The sequence below is a fragment of the Amblyomma maculatum genome, chromosome 10 (assembly GCF_055883805.1).
Source record: "Amblyomma maculatum isolate TAMU_Amacu chromosome 10, ASM5588380v1, whole genome shotgun sequence".
Lineage (NCBI taxonomy): Eukaryota > Metazoa > Arthropoda > Arachnida > Ixodida > Ixodidae > Amblyomma > Amblyomma maculatum.
In genome coordinates this window covers 26079841-26102433 of record NC_139353.1, presented here as the reverse complement: position 1 = coordinate 26102433, position 22593 = coordinate 26079841, and the positions used below count along the sequence as shown (strand labels likewise).

General features: G+C 42.7%; 1 protein-coding gene across 1 annotated transcript in view; it reads left to right on the top strand.

The window, feature by feature from the left end:
- Window positions 1–14211, top strand: part of LOC146175942 (glucoside xylosyltransferase 1-like) — a 31513-nt gene extending 17302 nt beyond the window's left edge. Inside the window, exons 4-6 of the mRNA XM_084580882.1 lie at window positions 298–490; window positions 10333–10646; window positions 13625–14211. Of these exons, the coding sequence (XP_084437008.1) occupies window positions 298–490; window positions 10333–10646; window positions 13625–13801 (684 nt within the window). The 3' untranslated portion in view covers window positions 13802–14211. The remainder of the gene's footprint in view (window positions 1–297; window positions 491–10332; window positions 10647–13624) is intronic.
- Window positions 14212–22593: the final 8382 nt, after the last annotated feature.

Genomic DNA, 22593 nt, shown 5'->3' with positions numbered 1-22593 from the left:
GAGAAGAATGAGTTTCCAGTATATTGAAGGACGCGACTGGCAGCAATAACACAAAGGCTGCGTTTTCGTTGAGAGTGGTCCATTTTGATGGGATCATTTGTAAATTTGTACAGACTGTTATTAATCCTCAGGGCCCCTATAACAAAAACTAACAAGCAATTCTGCACCCTAAATCTTGAACGTGATTCCCCAAAGCATCTTTCGTGTTAACATGACAAAATAAATGTTAAAACTGGCAATCGGCACAAAAGAACGTGAATAAAAATGCGCTTACTTGTCCGTGCATTCCTCTCGTAGAGGCTGCTTCCGGACGTGGATGCAGTGCTGTACGCGGACACGGACGTGGTGTTCGTCCACTCCGTGGAAGACTTATGGCGCATATTCTACGCCATGAACGAATGGCAGATGGCGGCCATGGCGCCGGAGACCGAGAACCTCACTGAGAACTACTACGTCAAGAAGGCGCTTCACCCATTTGTGAAACCCTTTGGTAAGGCAGTGGTGGAAACCAGCGTTTTATTTAATGCAGCAGCCAATCTAGGATTTCGAAAACCAGCCGTGTTTTAGATGTTACGGCAGTGGCCGCGCAGTAACCGCACTCATGCTTTGCATCAATCGCCTGTGTTGTAAGTGCCAGTGCTATCTCACATATCTGCACACCTGACACTGTCATTTGGACACAGATGGCAGCACGTCACAGTTATTGCGCATAAGCTTTGACTATGTCCCACCCAGAAAAAGGGTCTTGACTGGCAATACTGCACAGCACAGACAACTGGCCGACCGATAAGTTGTTGCGGTGGCACTTTCATATGCTTCATTGCTTTGATTTTTATGTTGTGGTCTGGAATACCCTCGGCGCTTTGAAGAAAGGACGGATTATTGTTCCAACAATCCGGCATTGTCATTGTGCCCAGCTTTTTGTACAGTAGAGACGTCCAAATCTTGAGCAGCACCACAGAACTCTGAAAGTAAAATGCTTTTCGCATAATACAGTGTGCCATCCCGTGGCTCACGAGCACCAAGGCTTTTCATATCTTCCCTTCCTCTAGCGGTTTTCTCTGTTTCATTTTTTGGAACATCTCAGGACCTATTTCAGCGTATATTATTTATTTTTATTTATTTATACAATACTGCAGGCCATAAAAAGGCCCTGGCAGGAACGGGGCACAATCGAGCATCGTTATACACACCTATGTACAGTACATTTTTCTGTGGAAAGAAGAGAGCAGAAGGATATTTTTAAATTTCAAATTTTAAATTTCACATTTTTGTTCCGATAACTAAAGTTTACATGAAGAACAGGAAAATAAAGCTGTCAGAACAGCTTGAGGAGCCCTGACCCCCAACCACATGGGCAGCAGACGAGCGTGCGGCTAAGGGAAAACAGTATAATTTGACGAGAACATACATGATTCATGGAACATTGTTTAGTAAAAGAACATTATAAAGCAAAGAAAGTGAAGTCTCTATGTTACATCACTGTACAAATACTGAGCGCAGTTCTCTTGGCGATATACGATGTCAGTTTCTTGAATTATTTGATTTAGAAATGTGGGCAATTCGAATTTTAACATCTGATACCCATAATAACTTCTACATTCGCTTACACGCAACATTTCAAGATGGCGTACTTTATAAACAGGGAAGTTTTCTGCTAGTCATGCAAGGATCACTATGTCATCATTATGTTTTAATATACCAAGTTTACACATGCGGGATAGCTTGCAATCATAAATGAATGAAACATAGGTTATGTTGTGCTTCTTAAATAAACTTGCAGTGTGAAAATGATATTGAACTTTACAGGCTAGGCGTAAAGTTCTTTGTTGTAAGACAGTAAGTTTGTCAATATTTCCCGCTGTTGTTGTTGACCAAACAAGAAACGCGTGACTTAATAAAGAAGAGAATAAAGAATTGTATATGAGAGTGTTACCAGAGGTATGGAAGAAGTAGCAGTGGCGGCGAATAATGCCGATCGTCCTTGAAAGTTTAATCATAGTGTACTTCACGTGATCATCCCTTGTCATGTTTTGTGAAAAGTACACTCCGAGAGGTTTAAAGTTTTCAACCTCTTCGATTTCAGAGTTATTTAACAAAATATGGGGCAATTGTGCATGTGTGTGGCAAAGGTTTACTTTTAGGCAGTTCATTTGATCCCATGCAATAATTTTGAAAAGTGCGCTATTTGCTTGACTACGCAAATCGACACATGACCTGCCTGAAGAAAAATAAAACTAGTGTCGTTATGTAATATGTATAAATTATGTAATGAGTGGTTTCATCGATGCGGACTATCTCATTGATGTAGAGGATGAAGGGAAACGGTCCCAAAATACTTCTTTGAGGGGCACTTGTTTTAATGTATTTTATCGAGGAATGTTCTCCAATGGTGACAAATTGAGAACGATATTACAAGTAGGACTCAATTTGTGTGTGATATCTCTTATGATAAGACATCAAAGGAAGCTTCTGTGCTAAGCTGGGCGTGATAAAGGACAAACGAGGCAAGGACCTCACTGAAGCCGGAGAGATAAAGAAGAGGTGGCAGGAATACGCAGAAGAACTGTACAACAAGGACCCGAATGTGCAAACCCAACATAAGACGGTTGTGATCACTGATCTCGAGCCGGGCATCCTGAAGAGTGAAGTTGAATGGGCCTTAGCCAACCTTGCTAAGAACAAAGCTAGCGGAATTGATGGCATTCCAGCTGAGTTGTTTCAAAACCTCAACCATGACGCTGTTAACATTCTGCATACATTATGTCAGAAGATTTGGACAACCCTGCAGTGGCCACAGGATTGGAGGAGGTCAGTTTACATTCCCATTCCAAAGAAAGGCATTGCCAAAGATTGTTCCAACTACCGCACGATCGCGCTTATTACGCATGCTAGCTAGGTGATGTTGAAAATCCTCCAAGGTAGGCTGCAGCAGTATGTGGATCGGGAGCTTCCGGACGTGCAAACTGGGTTTCGCAAGGGCAGAGGAACTAGAGACCAAGTTGCCAACCTTCGCTGGATCATGGAAAAAGCAAGAGAGTTCCAGAAACCCATCTACTTCTGCCTTATTGATTATGCGAAAGCGTTTGACTGCGTAGATCACAGCAGATTGTGGCAAGCTCTCCCAGAGATGGGAGTTCCAATTCACCTCATCTGTCTCCTCAGGAACCTGTATGAAGGGCAAGAGGCCACAGTCAGAACTGTGCATGGTCTTACTGATTGGTTTCCGTTTGAGAAAGGAGTGCGTCAAGGCTGCATACTGTCGCCCTGCCTATTTAACCTATATGCAGAGTGCATCATGAGGAAAGCCGGTCTGTACGAGTCTTCAGCTGGAGTGAAGATTGCTGGAAAATGTATCAACAACCTTAGATATGCGGATGATACCGCTTTAATGGCAGAAAGTGAAGCGGAACTCAAGAGACTTCTGATGCGCGTACAAGAAGAGAGTGAGAAGTTTGGGCTTAAACTGTACATTAAAAAGACAAAAATCATGGCGTCTTTCCCTATCAAGTCCTGGAGCATCAAGGGACAAGAAGTGGAAGCTGTGACAGATTTTCTCTTCTTGGGTTCCAAGATTACCTCGGAAGGAGACTGCAGCCATGAAATTAGGAGACGCCTGCTTCTGGGAAAGAGAGCAATGGTTAGCCTTGATTGCCTAGTAAAGAGCAGAGACATTAGTCTGCCAACCAGATCCGTATAACTCGTGCTATGGTCTTTCCAGTTGTGATGTATGGATGCGAGAGTTGGACTGTAAAAAGACTGACCGCCGAAGAATTGACGCGTTTGAATTGTGGTGCTGGCGAAGACTCCTGAGAGTTCCTTGGACTGCCAGAAGATCAAATCAGTCAATATTGTCGACCATAAACCCTGACTGCTCATTGTAGGATCAAATTCTAAAGTTAAAGCTCAGCTACTTTGGTCATCTGATGAGAAGAGAGGAGTCGCTGGAGAAAGATTTGATGTTGGGAAAGGCTGAGGGTCGCCGGAGAAGGGGTAGGCAGCGAACTCGATGGTTAGATATCATCCTCGAGGCACTGCAGATGAAGTTATGTGATGTTAGAAAGATAGTGAGAGACCGGAAAGCGTGGCGTGATATAGTCAATAGGGTCACGAACAGTCGGACACGACTGAACGACTGAACTGACTGACTGACCTGATAGTGATCACATTGTTCAAGCAGAGTTTTATGATTAATTAAGTCAAAGGCAATAGAAAAATTCAGAAAAAGCCCAAGTACATTATTTCTGCATTCAGAGTTTCCTAAAATGTATTCCTTTTGGTCATGTAATGCGAGTTGTGCAGATTTATTTTTGCGGGAGCCATACTCTGAAGAAATTATCAAGTTGAAGCGGTCAGGGAAAGAAGTCAGGCGTTTCAAAATTATTTTCTCCAAACCTTTGAAAAACACAGGTAAAATCAATTTAGGATGGTATTTTGACATGTCATTTCTATCATCCTTTTCAAATACAACAGTTACATTTGCTATTTGCATATTTCCGGGGAAATGTCCTGTCGACAAAGAAATATTAAAAATATGAGTAAGACAAAGTGTTAGTAGATCGATTACGTGCTTTACAGGCTTCATTTGAATATTGTCCGAATCTACGGCTAATGTATAGTTCGCATAATTTATCCTGAGCCTTTTCTTCACTATCAGAGGCAGGGTTTTTTATTTAAGCTCACCGAAAGTGCTTTGTGTTTTGCTTATTCATCCTATCTTCCCCGATTTATGGTCACTGGTGCTTCTCCCATGATGCTTCTCCAATAAAGTTTGAGTTGCCAGTACTACCTTATGTTGCCGCCTCCCTCCGTCCCGTGTCTGCTGGTAGCTTTTAATCTTTTTTTCCAAATAAAATATCTTCAGCAGCTTTTTCAAACGCATTAAAGTCAATTAAATGTGCCTCCTTTAATCAGACACTCCCAGTCATGGTTAAATAAAATCCAAAAGAGTTTTGATATAGTGTTGAAGGCAATATAACACAATACCAGTAGTCTCTTCTCCTAGTCCATACAGCATCCGGTCCTTCCTAAGTGAAATTCCAGGCCCGGGTGTCCTTACGCCGACCGACCTCCCCACATTTTTTTTAATCAAATTATTTTTTCTCACATCCTTTCTAATAACTGGCTTACCTATATAGCAACCAGAAATGTACATATCATAAGTACTGAAGATCTACGCAATTACTGTCCTATTTCAATTATGTTCCTTGCAAAAATCTTAAGCGAATTATATTTTCATAATAATTCCGTGCACTGACGACACAATTAAACGAGCAAAGATGACACAACAGCGCTAACTGTCATCTAATTTTATTAGGAGTCTTTTATAACTGCTGGTAACCATAAAGCAAAATACAAAACAAAAACAGAAACGGAAAATGTCAATCGCCAGTGCAGTCCTCCTGCACACTTGCAATCACATAAGCCTCCATATCTCACTGGTTAGAGCGTCACAGGTTTTCCCGATCCCCGTGCAATCACAGTATATTGGATCACAAGTTCCCTTGTCATTACCGTCTCGTTCGCAGTCCCTGCAATATTTGGCTACATAGCTGCAGTAGTTACACGCGCGGCATTATCGCAATGTTCTTATTGATTAGGGCAGCGGCCTGTTTGACCAATGTACTTCTTCGCGAAAGAAACAACCAGTGAATATATTACGCCTTTCTGACATATAACAAAGTTATTCCCACCCCTAACTGAACACCTGTGTAGTTCGCGGTACTCCCCATTGAACTACTCGCACATGGTGGCAAATTTTTTTGCGCTGAAAAGGCCACAACACCCTTCCGGCTTCCAATGTCTCGGGGGTTGTGTAGCATCTGATAAAGATGTGGCATGACAACAACCTTCCTTTTTTTCTGCTTGCCTATCAGAATTGCTAGTATTCCAAGATTTTAGGCGGTTTTTCTGCTTTAGAGCCACTCAAATCAAAGCTTCACAGAGGTAACCCGCTTTCGTAAGATGATCGACTTGTTTTGCAAGCCTTCGTTCCCTACTATACTCACAAAACTTCTTTAAGACATTATTAAAAACAGAATAAACGATGGCATTTTTGAAAAGTTTTGAAAGAGCGAATGGATACGGCAGGATGGGTTTGTAAGCCCTGGCCTCGTAGGATCCACACATGTGGGGTGGAATGAAGTGCAGCGACGGACCCAAGAACCTAATGGAGTCCGTAATTCGGGTTTCATGAGTTAAAACTAATGGCTGAAGGCACGCCGAGAACAATGAAAGAGCATGTGAAAACTGCAGATCAAAAGCAAGCTTGTCACTATGTTATATTATATTTATTCACTCGGCTAATTTACCAGAAATGAACCTGTTCCTCATTCCAACGCTGCACGAATTTTATTAACGTTCTTTCTTGCGAAACGCAGTTTTGACCTCTATGCTCCCCTTGATTCTGGTTTCATAAGAAATTGTGTATTCTTAGCTTTTTGAAATGACTTTGAAAAGGTCAACGAACAAAAGTAGGGGCGAAAGCCTCAGGTCGCAGGTCGAGCCAACGTTTCGACAAGTGGACTTGTCTTCGTATCACTGGCGGAGGATTATCGACGGAAGGTATCGACCGACGACATCTCTCAATTAGTAATCAAGAAACCCCACCCACATACCTCTGAAGATTATCTATCGCTCGTTAAACTAGTCCTAACTTTAAATTATTTCGAGTTGGATTCATCCTATTATCTGCAGATATTTGGAACCAGCGTGTGCACTTCATTAGCGCCGACTTACGCGATTATATTCATGGGAATTTTAGAATCCAATATACTAAGTTTATTTCTAGAAAAACCACTTATATACATTTGCTATATTGACGATACGTTCATGATATGGCAGTGTGGATCAGAATCTTTCCAGTCGTTCGTTTCGCATCCTAATAATCATCGCAGTAGCATTACATCCACTTGTCAGTCGTCAATTCAGGGGAGTTTCTCAACACCACGGTGTCAGTGGAAAATGAAAAACTTAAAATTCCTTGTAAAGAAAGCCCAAGCAACAATAGCTATATTTTACCAGTCATCATCCTGGACATTGTAAGCAAGGTATATTTGTAGGGCAGGAGATGCGGCTTATAAGAATAAGTAGCGATGATAATGACTGCCTAACCGAACTACAATCATTGAAAGCAACACTAATTCAAAGGAACTACTCCGGTAACTCCCTTAATATGGCCCTCGAAAAAGCAAGCACATTAAACCGCAGCGATATGCTCACGAAACGACCGAAAGCCAGCACTGAACGCAAGCCTTCTTTTGTAACTAAATACACTAATTCCCTTTCAAACATAAACGATATTCTGCAGAAATACCACTCCGTGCTAACCTGTAATGAACGCCTACGTTCTCGAATCCTCCTTCTGTCAAAATCTACATCGGAGAATATGGCCATCAGGCAGACACAGGCAAAATCCTCCCAAAAGCAGTTTTCCAGCATTTCAATTAGAAAGACCATAAGCTCAAAGAAATTAAGTTACGTATTATCCAGTCAGGCTTTAAATCTGCAAGAGAGAGAAAATATAAAGAGGCATACGTAATCGATTATTTTGAAGATTGGAACCAGCAGGAATAAATATCTCTAAAGAAACGTTAGAATCTCTTTAATATGTTCCCTCTGCGCTATAACTATTCGAGGAAACAATCCCATTTAGATTTAATTGAACTGTTTATCGCAGCATGTGTACACTCTATTTCCACTCCGCAATAGCATAATCTGCACATGTTTCTTCAAAAACGTTTTCTTCTTATCACTTCCTACATTAGTTCGCCCTGCACTTTTTTTTTTTTTTTTACCGTCGCAGGTGTGGTTCACTGTCCTGTTATTATTCTGTTTCTGTGAATATATTTCTTATCAGGACCCTTTAGGATGCCTGTGCCTTTGCACGAAAGGTGTGTCTGCACCGAACCTGCTTAGGGTGCTGAGACTAATCATCCACCCCACATTGTAGTTTTTCCCGGTACTGACGCTTTTATTTCTTTTTCAGGCCACAGGTTCACCAGTTCCAGGTTGCGAAATACATACTTAAGAACCATTTTTTTGCTTATTTTTCATACTTTTTATCAGTCCTTGAACTACTTTCTTCACACCGACCCTCCGCCTACCCACCGTTTTTTTTTTCGGAAGCAAAGGCTTATTTAAACCCCTACCTGTGATGATCGCTGTGCCCTGACGAAGACACGTTTACTTGTCGAAGGTTGGCGCGACTTGCGAACAGAGGCTTCCCTCTCTATCCTAGTTCAGTGCCCTTTTACATATTCCTCTTCCTCTCGTTCTACCCGGCTTTTGAAAAGGTCAGTCATTCTGTCCTAATTTTAAGGCTGAGCTCTGCAAATTAGCCTAGATCCTAATAGTTTCAAATCGATTCGTGCCTCCCTTAGCAACTGCCTCACTTCGACTGTGCAGGCAATCACTTCTCACCAATTCATCCCCGTTACACCCAGGCGCAACAGAAGAGTGGGCTCCTGGACCACTACTGTTACATCAGTGTAAATGACATCTCTTAAAATATTAACTAATAGGTGGTCGCTCGCCTGCGACTGCGTATTTTACACGGTTACGAATAATGCGGGCGAGACTGCTTACCTAAGACCCAATTTAAACAACAAGATGACTTTTGTCAACCAAACAAGATTACATTGAACGTACTGCATATGCAGTCATGTAACTAAACCAGCAAACAGCTGCAAACTACTTTATTAGCAATACATTTATCGAATCTGTGTCATCTTGCAAATATCTTGTCTTTAAATATATTATAATCTTCGTAGAATTTTAATTCGAGGCTATCACATCGAAGGCTTATCGCGTGCTTGGGTATGTCCACGAAAATTTTCGTTTATCCCCTGCACCACTGCACTACGCTTACCTGTCCATATTTCAATGTGCATTTTCAATTTGGGAGCCCGGTACGATCATATCAATAATTTACTAGGAAGCTATGTAGAATCGAAGTGTACGTTTCTTGACTGGAAATTACCATTCGACAGCTAGTGTAACGCATATAAAGTTTAACCACAAGTTTCAGGTGCTCTCTACCTGCAGTAAACATTTTTCATCTGTCTTTTGCATAAAATATACTACCAGAGCACGTACCTGAAGGCGACTTGCGTGAAAAAACCATCTTTCATCTCACCTCACACCGACTGTAATCAAAAAGTCCCTTTTACCAACTAGGACAATCACCAACAGTAATTGTTTCCGTTCTAAAGCATCCCATGCAAGGAAACATTTTTCCTACATGGCTGCTTGCATCAGGCACCCTACATTTTTAATAACCATATTAATTGCGTTCTTAGAATAAAACTAATCGCAAGTTTTTGGTCTCTTGCAGATGTTCTAATTTCGAACGTCACTATCATATATCCTTTTATTGACTCCTGCATACCTGAATATATTTTGTATGAATTATCGCGCCGTGCTATTTCCAATACTATTGATTTGTAACGCGCTTCCTTTTGAATTGCTACTCGAAGTTGGCAATTATGAAAATGAAATGAAATATTGCATTCGGCAAGTGCAGCCACTTTGAGTGTGACGCAATCTTCTGTATACAAAAACCTCACAATGAGGGCAGCTCGGCACTGTCTGACTTGGTCTTGATTTATGTTAATTTAATACTCAACGTCCCTGCTATTTGGAGGAACGACGAAGACGCAATCAATAGCGCTCTGGCTAACGTTCCTTGCATGGTGTTTCGGTAAAGGGTCTTCGCTAAAACACGTCTATTCTCAGCTCCTTTTGCAAATCCAACAACACTGATGGTGTAGAGCTGGTTCGCGACTGCTCATTCTGTGGCGAATATTTGGCATGGCAGCTGCATAGCCTGCCTTTTAGGTGAGTAAAATTTAAAACATCAATTGTGCACTTCGACCCCCCCCCCCCCCGCCTTTTCCTGACCGAGTGAAAAAGAAAACAATACAGATACATGTGAACAATACCACCAAATAGTATGAAGTTATGTCATAAGGTCACATTTTTCTTTAGGTCTGTGGTATTTTTATTTTTGCTTGTTTCTAGAGTATTTTTGACTGCTCTGCAGTTCTTTAGTGCATTTCTGTCGTAACTACACAAAAATATGTTAATGCACAAATTGTCCCGACAACTTTACAGTTAAAAACAGCACCGAATTTCTGTTTTTACAACAGAAAATTTCTTGTAGTTCTTAGCAACTGCAGGATGCGATTTCCGAGAGGTCCCGCCATTTTCGTTAGGCTTACAGCAGAGGTATTCTGCTGCGTATTGGTATTAGATGTAGTTTTGGATCCCTAGAAAAAATGGTTAGGCGAAAATATCACACTGAAGCTGCGTCTTCCTATCCTTCCGCCACAGCACTAAACTCGGGCCTGCTGCTGATGAACTTGACGCGCATGCGCGCCTTCGGTCTGGAGGCCCTCGTGATGAAACTAAGGGAAGAGTTCCAGGGTCGCATTCCGTGGGGAGACCAGGACCTGCTGAACATCGTCTTCGCGCGCTACCCGCAGGGCATCTTCACTTTAACCTGCAGGTGGAACTACCGCTTCGAGCACTGCCTTGGCAGCGCCCTGTGCACCGACGGACCAGCGGCAGTGGTGCATGGCTCGCGCAGGCAAGTGCTTGACGGGACCGAGCCAGCCTTCATTGCGCTCCACGAGGCCATGCAGCAGGTGAGCGCCTTTGTACTATAGCAATACGCCGCAGGTGCGGCTTATTCTGGCTGCCTTCAACGAAAAGAACGCGCAGCAAGCTAGGCTGAGAACAGCCGGCACGCACACAAACGCAGCGCGCTAAGAACTCAATGTTCTCGCGATAAACCAAGAAGGGAAACCGGAACAAAAAAGGAAATTCGGAACCTTCAATATAACTTTTAATTTTTTAGTCAGCACCATGTGTGCGTGTCTCCCATTCTCAGCCAAGTGTAAACTGCCCTGTTATTTTTTTTAGGGGGTGATTTGTTTTTGCTTCAAAGAAATTTCTTCAACGTTGGCTGCACAGTAGCCATTGTTCTCTATAACGAAAGTTATAAACTTCCTGTAGAGTAGTATTCAAGGAGACACAATCTCTCCAGTACTGTTCACTGCTTGTTTTGAGAAGGTATTAAGGGTTGATGGAGAATGTCTCAGCAATCTGCGATTGGTTGATGACATTCTCTTGATAAATTACCCAGGGGACAACTTGTTTTGTTTGGTTTATGTTGGTTTGGTTTGGTTAGGGGGTGGCAGAAAGTTAGGTGGGTGGATGAGGTTAAGACGTTCGCAGGGGTCAAGTAGATGCAGCTAGCGCAGAATCGGGTAAATTGGAGAAATATGGGAGAGGCCTTCGCCCTGCAATGGGTGTATTGGATTGTATTGGTACTGAGGTTTCCCTTTTTTTACCAGGTAGACCAGAAAGGTCCTAGCCAAGTGAATTCCCTACTGTGACGGAGTCTGTCCCGCCATGCCGCAGCGCCACCAGCACTAATTATCTAGTATGCCTTATCCAGCTCTCAAGGCCACGTTTGGTTGCCTCTACAACCACAGCCTTCTCATTCCGCTGTGTCGCATCACTGTCCACCGCAGCGTATACTCAGGCAGATAATGATGATGATGATGTTGGTTGAATATCCAAAAGCGACTCTGGCTAATGAGAAGCAATAGTGGAGCTCTCTCGAAATTTTGATCACCTAGGGTTCGTTACCTTGCACTGACAGTCCACAGCAAATGGGTGCCTTGCTTTTCGCCTCCATCGAAAACCGGCCGCCGTGGCTAGGATTCGATCCCGCATCCTTGGGCCCAGCAGTCGAGTGTCCTAACCGCTGCACCACCACAGCTGGATGACTAAATGGGCGAATTCCTAAAAAATTAATGACATAGAGAACGTTCAGCCGAAAATTATTATATAGGTGAGTGAGGTATAATCTTCATGATCCTCGGATAGGAAAAGCAAGTTATCATAAGTAGCAAAGCACAGGAAGTATTGAAGCAAATACGTGTTCTTAAGACAGGTAGCAACCGCAGATCCGGACATGAAATGGAAATCGCTACGTAAATATTATTAAGATGGATCAAAATGGCTAGCATATAAAGGGTATACCACAAGAGCAGCGCAGATAAAAGTTGCATCATACCGGTACTCGCCTAAGGGGATGAAGCGTGGAGGCTAACGAGAAGAGTTCTACTTAAATTGAAAAGCACCCATTGAGCCAGCATACGGAAAATGGTAGGTATAACGTTACGAGATAGAAAGCGTGCAGAGTGGATCAGAGAAATAACATGAGTGAAGGATACCCTGACTTAAATGAAGAAGGAGATATGGGCATAGGTAAGACATATAATGCGAAGAGAGGATAAACACTAAATGATAAGTGAAAGAAATTGTATTCAAAGGTGGTGGTGGTGGTGGTGGTGGTGGTGGTGGTGGTGGTGGTGGTGGTGGTGGTGGTGGTGGTGGTGGTGGTGGTGGTGGTGAAAACGTTAAATAAAATATGGAGTTACATGAAGGTTGCTCTGGGGTCAGGCTTAGTGCCCTTCCCCTCACAAACACTAGATGGAGTCCCTAGTACGGGATCCCAGTGGCTTCCGCAGCCGCCATTGCTCTTTTGACCAAGGCCTTTTGGGCTTTCAGGTCGGAGCAGGCGAGTAGGGTCGCCTCCCAGTCCTCCCGGTTGGTGTTTTGGTTAGGTGCAAAGGCAGGGCTGGAGGGGCACGCCCACACCATGTGGAAAAGGTCCGAGGACATTTCCCCGCAGTGCTGGCACTCCCCGGAGAAGGCACTGTCAAAGTGTTTAAGTGACGCCGGGCACATCATGGTATTCGTAAGAAGGCGAAGAAACACGCGTTCCTCCGCTCTTGTTAATCCTTTACGCGGGTGGGGGTAAATATTGTGTCTGTTTCGGTGCACCTGCGTAATTTCTTTAATTTGGGTAAGCATGTCTAGCTTTCGCACCTAAAATGTCCTTTTAGATAGTGCTAAACCATTGCATTTTTCACGTTGACCTCCGAAGCTACGTCATGCTCGTTTCCATTAAGGTCCCTGCGTGGACAACACAAGCAGCACCGTCACGAGTTTAGTTTGAATTTTAATCTAATGTTTCCAAGAACAGTCGAGCCTTTTGCTCCTGATGAATAGTGCATAAAAATAGCCACGAAATTTGTAAAGTTATATTTTGACTACTAATAAATGTTCAGTGAAGTTGTCTTTATTTTCGCTATGAAATGATCAGGAGCCTCCACGAAGTTACTGTAGCCTTCATAATGAGCCACTAACGTGGTCATTTCTGCAATTTTTTAACTTTTGGCTCCTTTCCATCGCAATGTACTTAATCCAGGCGCCATTTCTGATGGATGAATTCTCGTTTTAATCCCCCAGCACTTAAGGTCACTGTGAGATTTACGATGCAATTGGAAAGGGCACCTGCCTTTTTCAGTGAGAGGGGGGGGGGGAAGGGGGGGGGGGGTTCTAATGAGTCTAAAGGGTACTCATCATCACCAAAAGCGAATATTATCACGTTAAGTTCCGCACTTTAGTAAAAAAAACACACATTTGTTTTTTGAAACGCGTTCTTACGCATCTGAATGCACTTGCTGCTGCGTAGAAAACCTGCATGATCGCAGTATATCTCCCTACTAGTAGCGCAATACAAAATGGGCACAATTTTTTCTTTCAGTACAAGCTCGGTGACAACCTGGTGGAGCACTTCATTCAGCCGCTGAAAGCAAGGCTCAGCAAAGCCTTTGTGACCGGTTGCACTACCGAGTTCCAGAACCAGCTGCACCTGTGGCAGCTCTCGGCCAGTCGTGTGGACACTGAGACTGGCCGAAACGCATCCCGAAGGACGTCTTAGCTCCGTCCTGCGAGATATGTTTGGCATCAGTGTCTTTCGTTGTGTAAATAGAGCATCCCGGGCAGCTTCCTGGAACACAGAACTTGAAAGTGTACCTATGCTAATGCGAATTGATAAATTATCTTACGCAGGTTAGCCCGATGCGTTTAAGTCTACTTTAAAGGAGTGTTTTCACAAGCTGCATGTTATAATATCCTTATAATATCATCATCATCATCATCTTGGTCTTCGCTAGCACTAGTATCATTATTATCAACTAAATGCACCGTCATTGTAATCTCTTATACCATCATTATCACTAACTGCAGCGTTATCATAGCTCCTATCAGCATCACTATTAATAACTGCGTTGTTGTTGTCATCGTTGCTGCCATCCTGTTTCTGGACAAGCAGAATTACGATCTGCTTCTCACGACCACTGTGTGGTTAAACAAAGTTTAATCCGCAGTGGACCATGCTTAATCTTAACGCTTCGCTGTTCAACGAGGACTACTTTGCGCAGCGAGTAAGGACAGCTGTATTCCTGCTTCGTCATTTGTCTTCCATTATTTGGTGTTTTGGAGATGCCTAAACTAGTACTTCGTGGCATAGCTTGTGAAATTTGTCAAGTGAGGTTCTGTTTTAAATATAGGGAACAGAAACGGTTGCTGAAAAACTTTTATATTGTCATGATATTGAATGCATAGTTCCTTGCCTGTACTCAGAGGAAATCGCTACACTAATTAAAGTTTCATCTCCAAAAAGTTGATGCAGACCGCTGTCTGGCTGCTGTGTAAATTCACAGAGCAATCTCTCTTTATAATCTGAGGAAATAAATATACAGGCATTGCTTGATGACTGAATAATAAAATAAAATAAAGAGGTATGTCTAGAGGGCTGATGTGAGCCGGCAGATATTGTATCTTTTTCCTAGTGGAGGGGTTTTTAAGCATGAAATGCTTGCTGCTTCCATTCTCGACAAACTCGTGGAAGGAAGAATAATTTGGTGTGTTGGTCAGGGTGATACCGGCTCCTAGGATTGTGCACGCACAATATGTGAAAGAAATAGGAGTCCGATGAAGGCTTTGAACAGGAATTGTGATAAAATCGAGTTTTGTTGATTGTCCATTCCTTCGAAAGGTGTAGGAAGAGTGGGGCTGACGGCATGTATGGACTTCCATTCGTGGTTGATCGGATAGGCGGCGATGTAAGGCTACATCCTGTGTCCACTAAGCACAGCTAGCTCTCACTACTATGCAGCTCATCCTAAAAGATTGAAATCAGGAAGGTATATCATGTGTTCAGCGGAGTACACTACACGTATTCTACAGCTGGCTTAGAATATTTGCTCCTTTAGAAAGCTAAAAACCCATGACAGACCAACAAGTACACTTTTCTCTTAGATCAATGCTGAATGAAATGGAGTGTGTTTGGTGTAAAATTGTGTAAACTATTTTTTCTTTGCGTTTCAAGTCTTGAGAATGAAACTAAAACGTGGTTTACCGGGAGTTCCTCTCCGCATTTTTCACTCAAGAGGCTTTCATTTATCAATAAAATTACGCGATAGGTGTGTGTACCCAATGCAGTGATGGCAGCAAATCACTTTCATGAAAAACGTTGCTAATGCTGAGATGATTTCAATTCCCCAAAAAAGGATTTACTCACTGCAGTGCTTGATTGGCTCCAGTACTCGAAGAAGACTGCCATTTTTCCTTTAGTTTGCGATACACTCGCGCCATGCTGCCCCTGTGTGTCATATTTACGCTCTTGATGTTTTATTTCAGGGGCATGAGCAGCAGCACAAATGTCTGCCCTGTCGTTTACTTTAATACCCACATGACTCGAGAACGAATAAAATGTCGCGCTCTTGTGCAGAAGCTGTTGATATATTGTGTATAAATTTCCCTAGTAGGGGTTTCAATTGTGTTTTAGGGTGAACAGCTGTGAGCACGCTTAGGGAGTCTGTGCCTGATATTGAATGTGTTTTACAACCACAACAAACGTGTAACCCTCAGCAGTGAAAACATTTGAATGCTGAAATAGTGTTTCTATTTTTCCTTTTCCTTGCACTGTGCACTTCCGACGTACTTTGTTGTCTTCGAGCTATCTATAGAAAATCGCATCCAGTTCACACATTTTTATTTATCTGCCCAAAATACTTGCAGAATGTGTCCATGCTGTGTTTTCAGCTTAAAAAATCGAACTAGTGCGAAAACACACACAATGGGAAGGTTGCACTATCGCTACAGCGGAGCGTATTTTGACGCAATTTCGGGAATGTTATTTAGCATTTCTAGTTCTTGGTATTTATCCTCAAACCGAACTAGCAAGAGTTTGATCGATTCGGGTTTATTGTTGAGCAATACTTCGGATATGCGCTAAGTAACAATAGGGCAGCATATATGTTTTCACCAATACCATTTCACAACATAAGAACATATAAGCATTGTTCCTCTGAAATCGGGGAATAGTTCATTATTTCTACGTAGAGACTTCTTATGGGAGACGATCTATAAGGACCAGATTCGAGACGCAAACATAGGTTATACCCTGGGCCTAGACCTTTTAACTGTGATGTTCTTGGATATCTGCAGGTGGCTCAGTCATAATAAGAACAAGCCCGTACAGCAGTTTGACAAATGTGTGATATGCATGTTCTATAGACCCCGACTGTTTTCGCGAAATAACAATTGGTATATTTACGGATTTCGAAGCTCCCCTTTTAGGAGTGTTGATATAATGAAATAATGTGCTTTTTTTCATCAACATTTATTCCTGTGAACAAGTAATTCCTGCATTAACCATTAATTGTGTTTTTTGTCTGACCACTTCCAATGGCTGAGGGCCGACAAGGTGCGTAGCAGCGAGGATAGTAGCAGTGAACAGTTCATTCAGCTCATCGACAGTACGATCTCCCCCAAAAAAATTCTTTACACGCAGGCCTTCCTTTTAAACATTGCCTAGTTGTCTCTTGGAAGAAAGCAGCAGAATAGGTAACAACACAAACGTAAGAAGCACACAAACACAAGGACAACGCTACACTGATAACTATATTGACAAGAGCCCACACATCTTCTCCCTTCACTTCAAGGCTGGAGCCAACTTCTTCCTTGTCTTTAACATCCTGCCGGTTTGCGCAGAAATTCTGATTCCTTCTTCAATAAAACCACAGAAGGCATACTGACACATTGTTCTCCCAAGTCACAGATTGCACATGCTTCATAAATTTCCCTTGCTAACTTATCCTTCATCCTTTTCATAACCAAGATATGTGTGACCAACTAGCTCAACGTTCGACTCTATTATTGCCTAGTTGGCTAGGTGTAACTTCGAGCAACGGGGTTTACTTGGAATGATTGATGGTGCCTATAATAATTTGATCATTAAAGGTAAATGTGCCCTATGAATTACCTAAACATTCCATTTAAAATCGTTAAAAACAGGCAGTCAACCAAAGGATTGATCTAAACAACTCATTTTACCTGTGCTGAGGGAGCAGTTGTTTGGTTATCCCGTATTCAATAAACAAATATTTTTAAAAGAAATAAAATACCATATTATCTGGCCTCTTGCGTTTGTTCATTTTCCATAATCATGAGTTTTACTATCATAGTCATCTACCATTCTGGCAGCTGAGTAAAAAGTTCTTCAAGCACGTGAAATGTTATTTTAGGTCCTATCTCAACGCGCACACTGCACACTAATTGTTTTACAGACAAGTAAGGTGGCTGCCAGTTTATGTTCATGAGCTGAGATGTTATTGTGCGCTACAAAGACAACGACACCTGGGAACCTATTTCCGTGCTCTCGGTCATTCGAGAAGGAATGCAGGGCTAATATTTCTTCTCTGTCACTAAAATTATTTAAAAGCCCACTTAAATTTCATCGTACGATTATAAGGGTGGAGTCAGAGACCACTGATTTGTTTTCTGTTGCCTTGCTTCGAGGTTCCTTTTTTTGTTTTGATACCATAAATCCCGCCATCATGCATTTGACAACCACGGCACCGGACTGCTTTTTCTCGTGTTCATCGCATCATCAAATACGCTCTAAATCCGCGAAGAATGCGTGGGTATGTGAGTATTTGGCCTCGCCTCATGGGGAGATACCCTTGGATACACCGGTCGCTAAGATTTAGTTGCGTGTTTTCTCGTAGTGGATCAGCACGGGCTGCTGGCTCCGCTGGCAAGGATTACTCTTCTCCAGGCTCATTGTGTGTGACCCGAGCAGGCGCCGAAGGCTGCTGTGGCGGCATGCCCATCTGCGCCACAGGTAATGAGTGTGGTTTCTGGAATTTTCGCGCTTTCTGGAAATGTGTTTTCTTTTACTTTGATAGGGATAAGTTCTTTTTTGTTTTTCATACTGGGCTTGAGAATGAGTATGCAGGAATGGCTGCCCTTATATTTTCCTGGAATATGTGGTTAGTCATCGCATTTCTCAGATTTGTGTTCAGGGGAAGAGCATATGGCGCAAATCAGTTTGCATCGGGAGCTCTGCGATCTTTGGCTGAGCAGTTGGCACTGGAAGAAGCTTCGCGTTTCTGGGATGTAGTGCCCAAGTTGTAGCTGAGGTAGCCGATTCCAACAGAGTCTGGGAGTATGTTCCATGCAAATGATAGTCCTAGGTGTTTTGCTAAGAAATCCTCGTTTCCTGGTCATCTTTTTATCATGTACACATTGCAGACATTGTGATCATTCAGGTCTTCCAGAACTTTGTCTTAAGTCACATATAGAAGGTCATTGTCTGAAATCCCTTCTTTGACTCTGTTTACTTTGCGGTGTTCACTGATGCTCACTTGTATTCACCCAAAGCAAGTTATTTCAGCCAGCTTCTCATATTGATAGCTGTATAGAGATTCCAAGAGATTGTAGCCTTTCGTAAGTGTTTCGATTTTTTGCGCTTCACATGTTGCGTGAGACAGACACTTAGTAAAAACGAACTAAGAGATCAGTCTGGCAGTTTCCTCCGCCCGTTCGCTACGCAGCATGTGAAATCATGGGAACTTGACAAAATATTCATTTAAAACGTTTACAGCATCGTCGGCGCGCTCTTTCTTTCGAGATCAATCATTCAGAAACACGGAGATTGAAATAAAAAAGGGCTGTGTTGGAGCTATTGTAGCGGCCAACCACCACGGAGCCCAGCCAGAGGACAGGGCAGGATCTATTTAAAAGCAAAGTCCTGCAACATCAGCCGAACACCATAACCCTAACAATACATGCCAACATTCAGTGTTAACATGTGGTTTCTTTTGTTTTATGCAGTCTTCCTGATGGAACGCCGCAAGTTTGGATTCAGCATGGCTACCCGAAGTTTTTTCAACGGTTTGCGTTCAAAATCAGCATTATCGGCAGCTTTCTGATGACGGTTTTGAGCTTTATTTTTGTTGCTTTCTTTTATTAATTTTATATTATGTAGTTTTCTTTTTGTTGTGCTTGCATTACATGCACATCGTATTCATGATGATGGATATGTAGAAAAAATTGAATACCTTTATTTGACTTTTGTAAATTCAGTTATAAAGTATATACGAAAACGGAATGTGTCTAGAAACTGTATGGCTTTACAACATAACTTTTAGCAGTGTATGTTTCGAATTCCTTGCACTTTTGTTTTTGTTTAGCTTAATGTGTCAGAAGGCATACTGACACATTGTTCTCCCAAGTCACAGATTGCACATGCTTCATAAATTTCCCTTGCTAACTTATCCTTCATCCTTTTCATAACCAAGATATGTGTGACCAACTAGCTCAACGTTCGACTCTATTATTGCCTAGTTGGCTAGGTGTAACTTCGAGCAACGGGGTTTACTTGGAATGATTGATGGTGCCTATAATAATTTGATCATTAAAGGTAAATGTGCCCTATGAATTACCTAAACATTCCATTTAAAATCGTTAAAAACAGGCAGTCAACCAAAGGATTGATCTAAACAACTCATTTTACCTGTGCTGAGGGAGCAGTTGTTTGGTTATCCCGTATTCAATAAACAAATATTTTTAAAAGAAATAAAATACCATATTATCTGGCCTCTTGCGTTTGTTCATTTTCCATAATCATGAGTTTTACTATCATAGTCATCTACCATTCTGGCAGCTGAGTAAAAAGTTCTTCAAGCACGTGAAATGTTATTTTAGGTCCTATCTCAACGCGCACACTGCACACTAATTGTTTTACAGACAAGTAAGGTGGCTGCCAGTTTATGTTCATGAGCTGAGATGTTATTGTGCGCTACAAAGACAACGACACCTGGGAACCTATTTCCGTGCTCTCGGTCATTCGAGAAGGAATGCAGGGCTAATATTTCTTCTCTGTCACTAAAATTATTTAAAAGCCCACTTAAATTTCATCGTACGATTATAAGGGTGGAGTCAGAGACCACTGATTTGTTTTCTGTTGCCTTGCTTCGAGGTTCCTTTTTTTGTTTTGATACCATAAATCCCGCCATCATGCATTTGACAACCACGGCACCGGACTGCTTTTTCTCGTGTTCATCGCATCATCAAATACGCTCTAAATCCGCGAAGAATGCGTGGGTATGTGAGTATTTGGCCTCGCCTCATGGGGAGATACCCTTGGATACACCGGTCGCTAAGATTTAGTTGCGTGTTTTCTCGTAGTGGATCAGCACGGGCTGCTGGCTCCGCTGGCAAGGATTACTCTTCTCCAGGCTCATTGTGTGTGACCCGAGCAGGCGCCGAAGGCTGCTGTGGCGGCATGCCCATCTGCGCCACAGGTAATGAGTGTGGTTTCTGGAATTTTCGCGCTTTCTGGAAATGTGTTTTCTTGGTTAGGCGGGATAAATCACTCATGCATCCTTTCCTAAACGCATCTTTATGCAGGCCCTTATTGAAGGATATATAAATGCTCAATGTATGCACATAACCCGGAGGGCAGGGTTTTGATCAAGTGGCTGATGTAGCGATCACCAACAGACAAAACATTACCACAACTTCACTTGCACGTTCGAACTTCCACGGTACATAACTGGTCCAGAGATAACTTTTATAGGCCTTACCCACATTTATGGCCTCTGAAGCTATTATGTGACTGTGCTACTTTTTCATCTCAATTATTGGTTCAATTCAATAATAAGCAGCGGTTCTTACGAAGTGCCGTGTGTAACGTCAACTATAGCCGTCGCCAAAAACTTTTTTGGCAGCTATGAACACGGTGGTGGAGCCCAGTACCACTTCCAATTTGCACGCTTTTTTTTTTGCCTACAGGTTCATTGCGTCAGTTGTGATTTCCGTTGTGAAAGCCTGCAAACAAGTTGACATAGCTGCGCAATCCAAATAAAGTAGTTACTATGCAAAGCACGCATGGGGGTGGCGTCATGGGGGTGGCGTCCCTTTTTCCGCCCCGCTTCTCTTTGGAAAGGCGGCTGGAAAAGGGCTTTAACTACAGTACACAAACTGTACACAATGAAATAGTGTGCGCGTGGTAGATGGGGCCTAGTACACGGCTGCAAGGGAGGAAGAAAGAGATTGAGGAAACGTCTACAGTGCATAAAAAAATTAATTTTGTTCACGCCCAGCTCCGACTCCAATTTCTTCTTCGCGGCCGAGCAGCAAGCACTAATTGCCGGGCAGCAGAAATCTGATGAACTCTTAAACGTCTCTTAAGAGGAGAATGGCGACAGTCCGCCCTTCTATCATTTACCTCTCACCGATTGCCTCTCATCGGCGGCCTTTGCAGTGCTACATATAATTATAATTGGTTTAATGTAAAGAAAATGCTCACTATCTGGCACACTTTCTCCGGCAAGTATGAGTTTGGACGGTACACCATCGCACCAGTCATGTGCTGATCCTTGGCGCGCGTTCAAGTGTGGCATTGCAGGCGGCAGGAACGCTAGACAAGAACTAATCTGGTGGAATCTCGCGCACAACTCTCGCGCACGGGATTTCGTTCCGTGAGCCAAGAAAGGTTTTCGCCTTAAAATGAGGTACAGACAGCTTTGCCACTATCCCGGCTGCGTATTAGCAAACCATATCCCGTAGGAGCACTCGAGCAGACGACGCTCTGGCACTTGATTCCTCTTAGCAGCGCCACCTGGCTACAAATAGTAGATGTATTGGATATATATATATATATATATATATATATATATATATATACTTCTGCGTTGTAATTTCTTTTCTGAATATATTTTTTGCAATTGCCTTCATCGTAATTAGATCGTGCCTTCAGTGAATGTATGTTACCTTTAGCTTGCGTTCACAGACGCCTTTAAGTAACAATCGGTATGGCAACAGTAACGCAAACAATTACCTTCCTCATAAACATTCCCTGCCCCAGTGAGTGTGTGTTACCTTTAAGTTGCGTTAAGAGAGACCTTTCAGAAACAATCGCGGTTTAACTCTCTGAAAGCGTCGTCTGCTTCAGTGCGCCAACGGGATATGGTTTGGCAACACGCATCCCGGCTGATAGGTTGAGGAATTCTCGTTCATTCCCATCGACCATGGTGCACAACCCAAGACACCATTGGAGGTTGCCCCTTTTCAGGATGTTTGTAGAGGACGATTTGAACTCTGATATAAAGGCGGGGCTATGAGGGATGCCGTAGCTAAGTAAGAAAACATTAGCAATGGTAAAACGCAGTTAATTCAAGTTTTACGACCGATAGCTATGTTGTTCTTGCTTTTTCCACAGCCATATTGACTTCCTCGCGCGTCTGTCACCTGATCCCTCGTCATGAGAACCAGTCGCATTTTAAGCTGAAAAGTAATTAAACATGGTAAAGTTCAGTTAGTCATGTGGTCATATACTCATGCGCCAGCAGCATAGCACAAGCCAGACAAGCCAAGTTC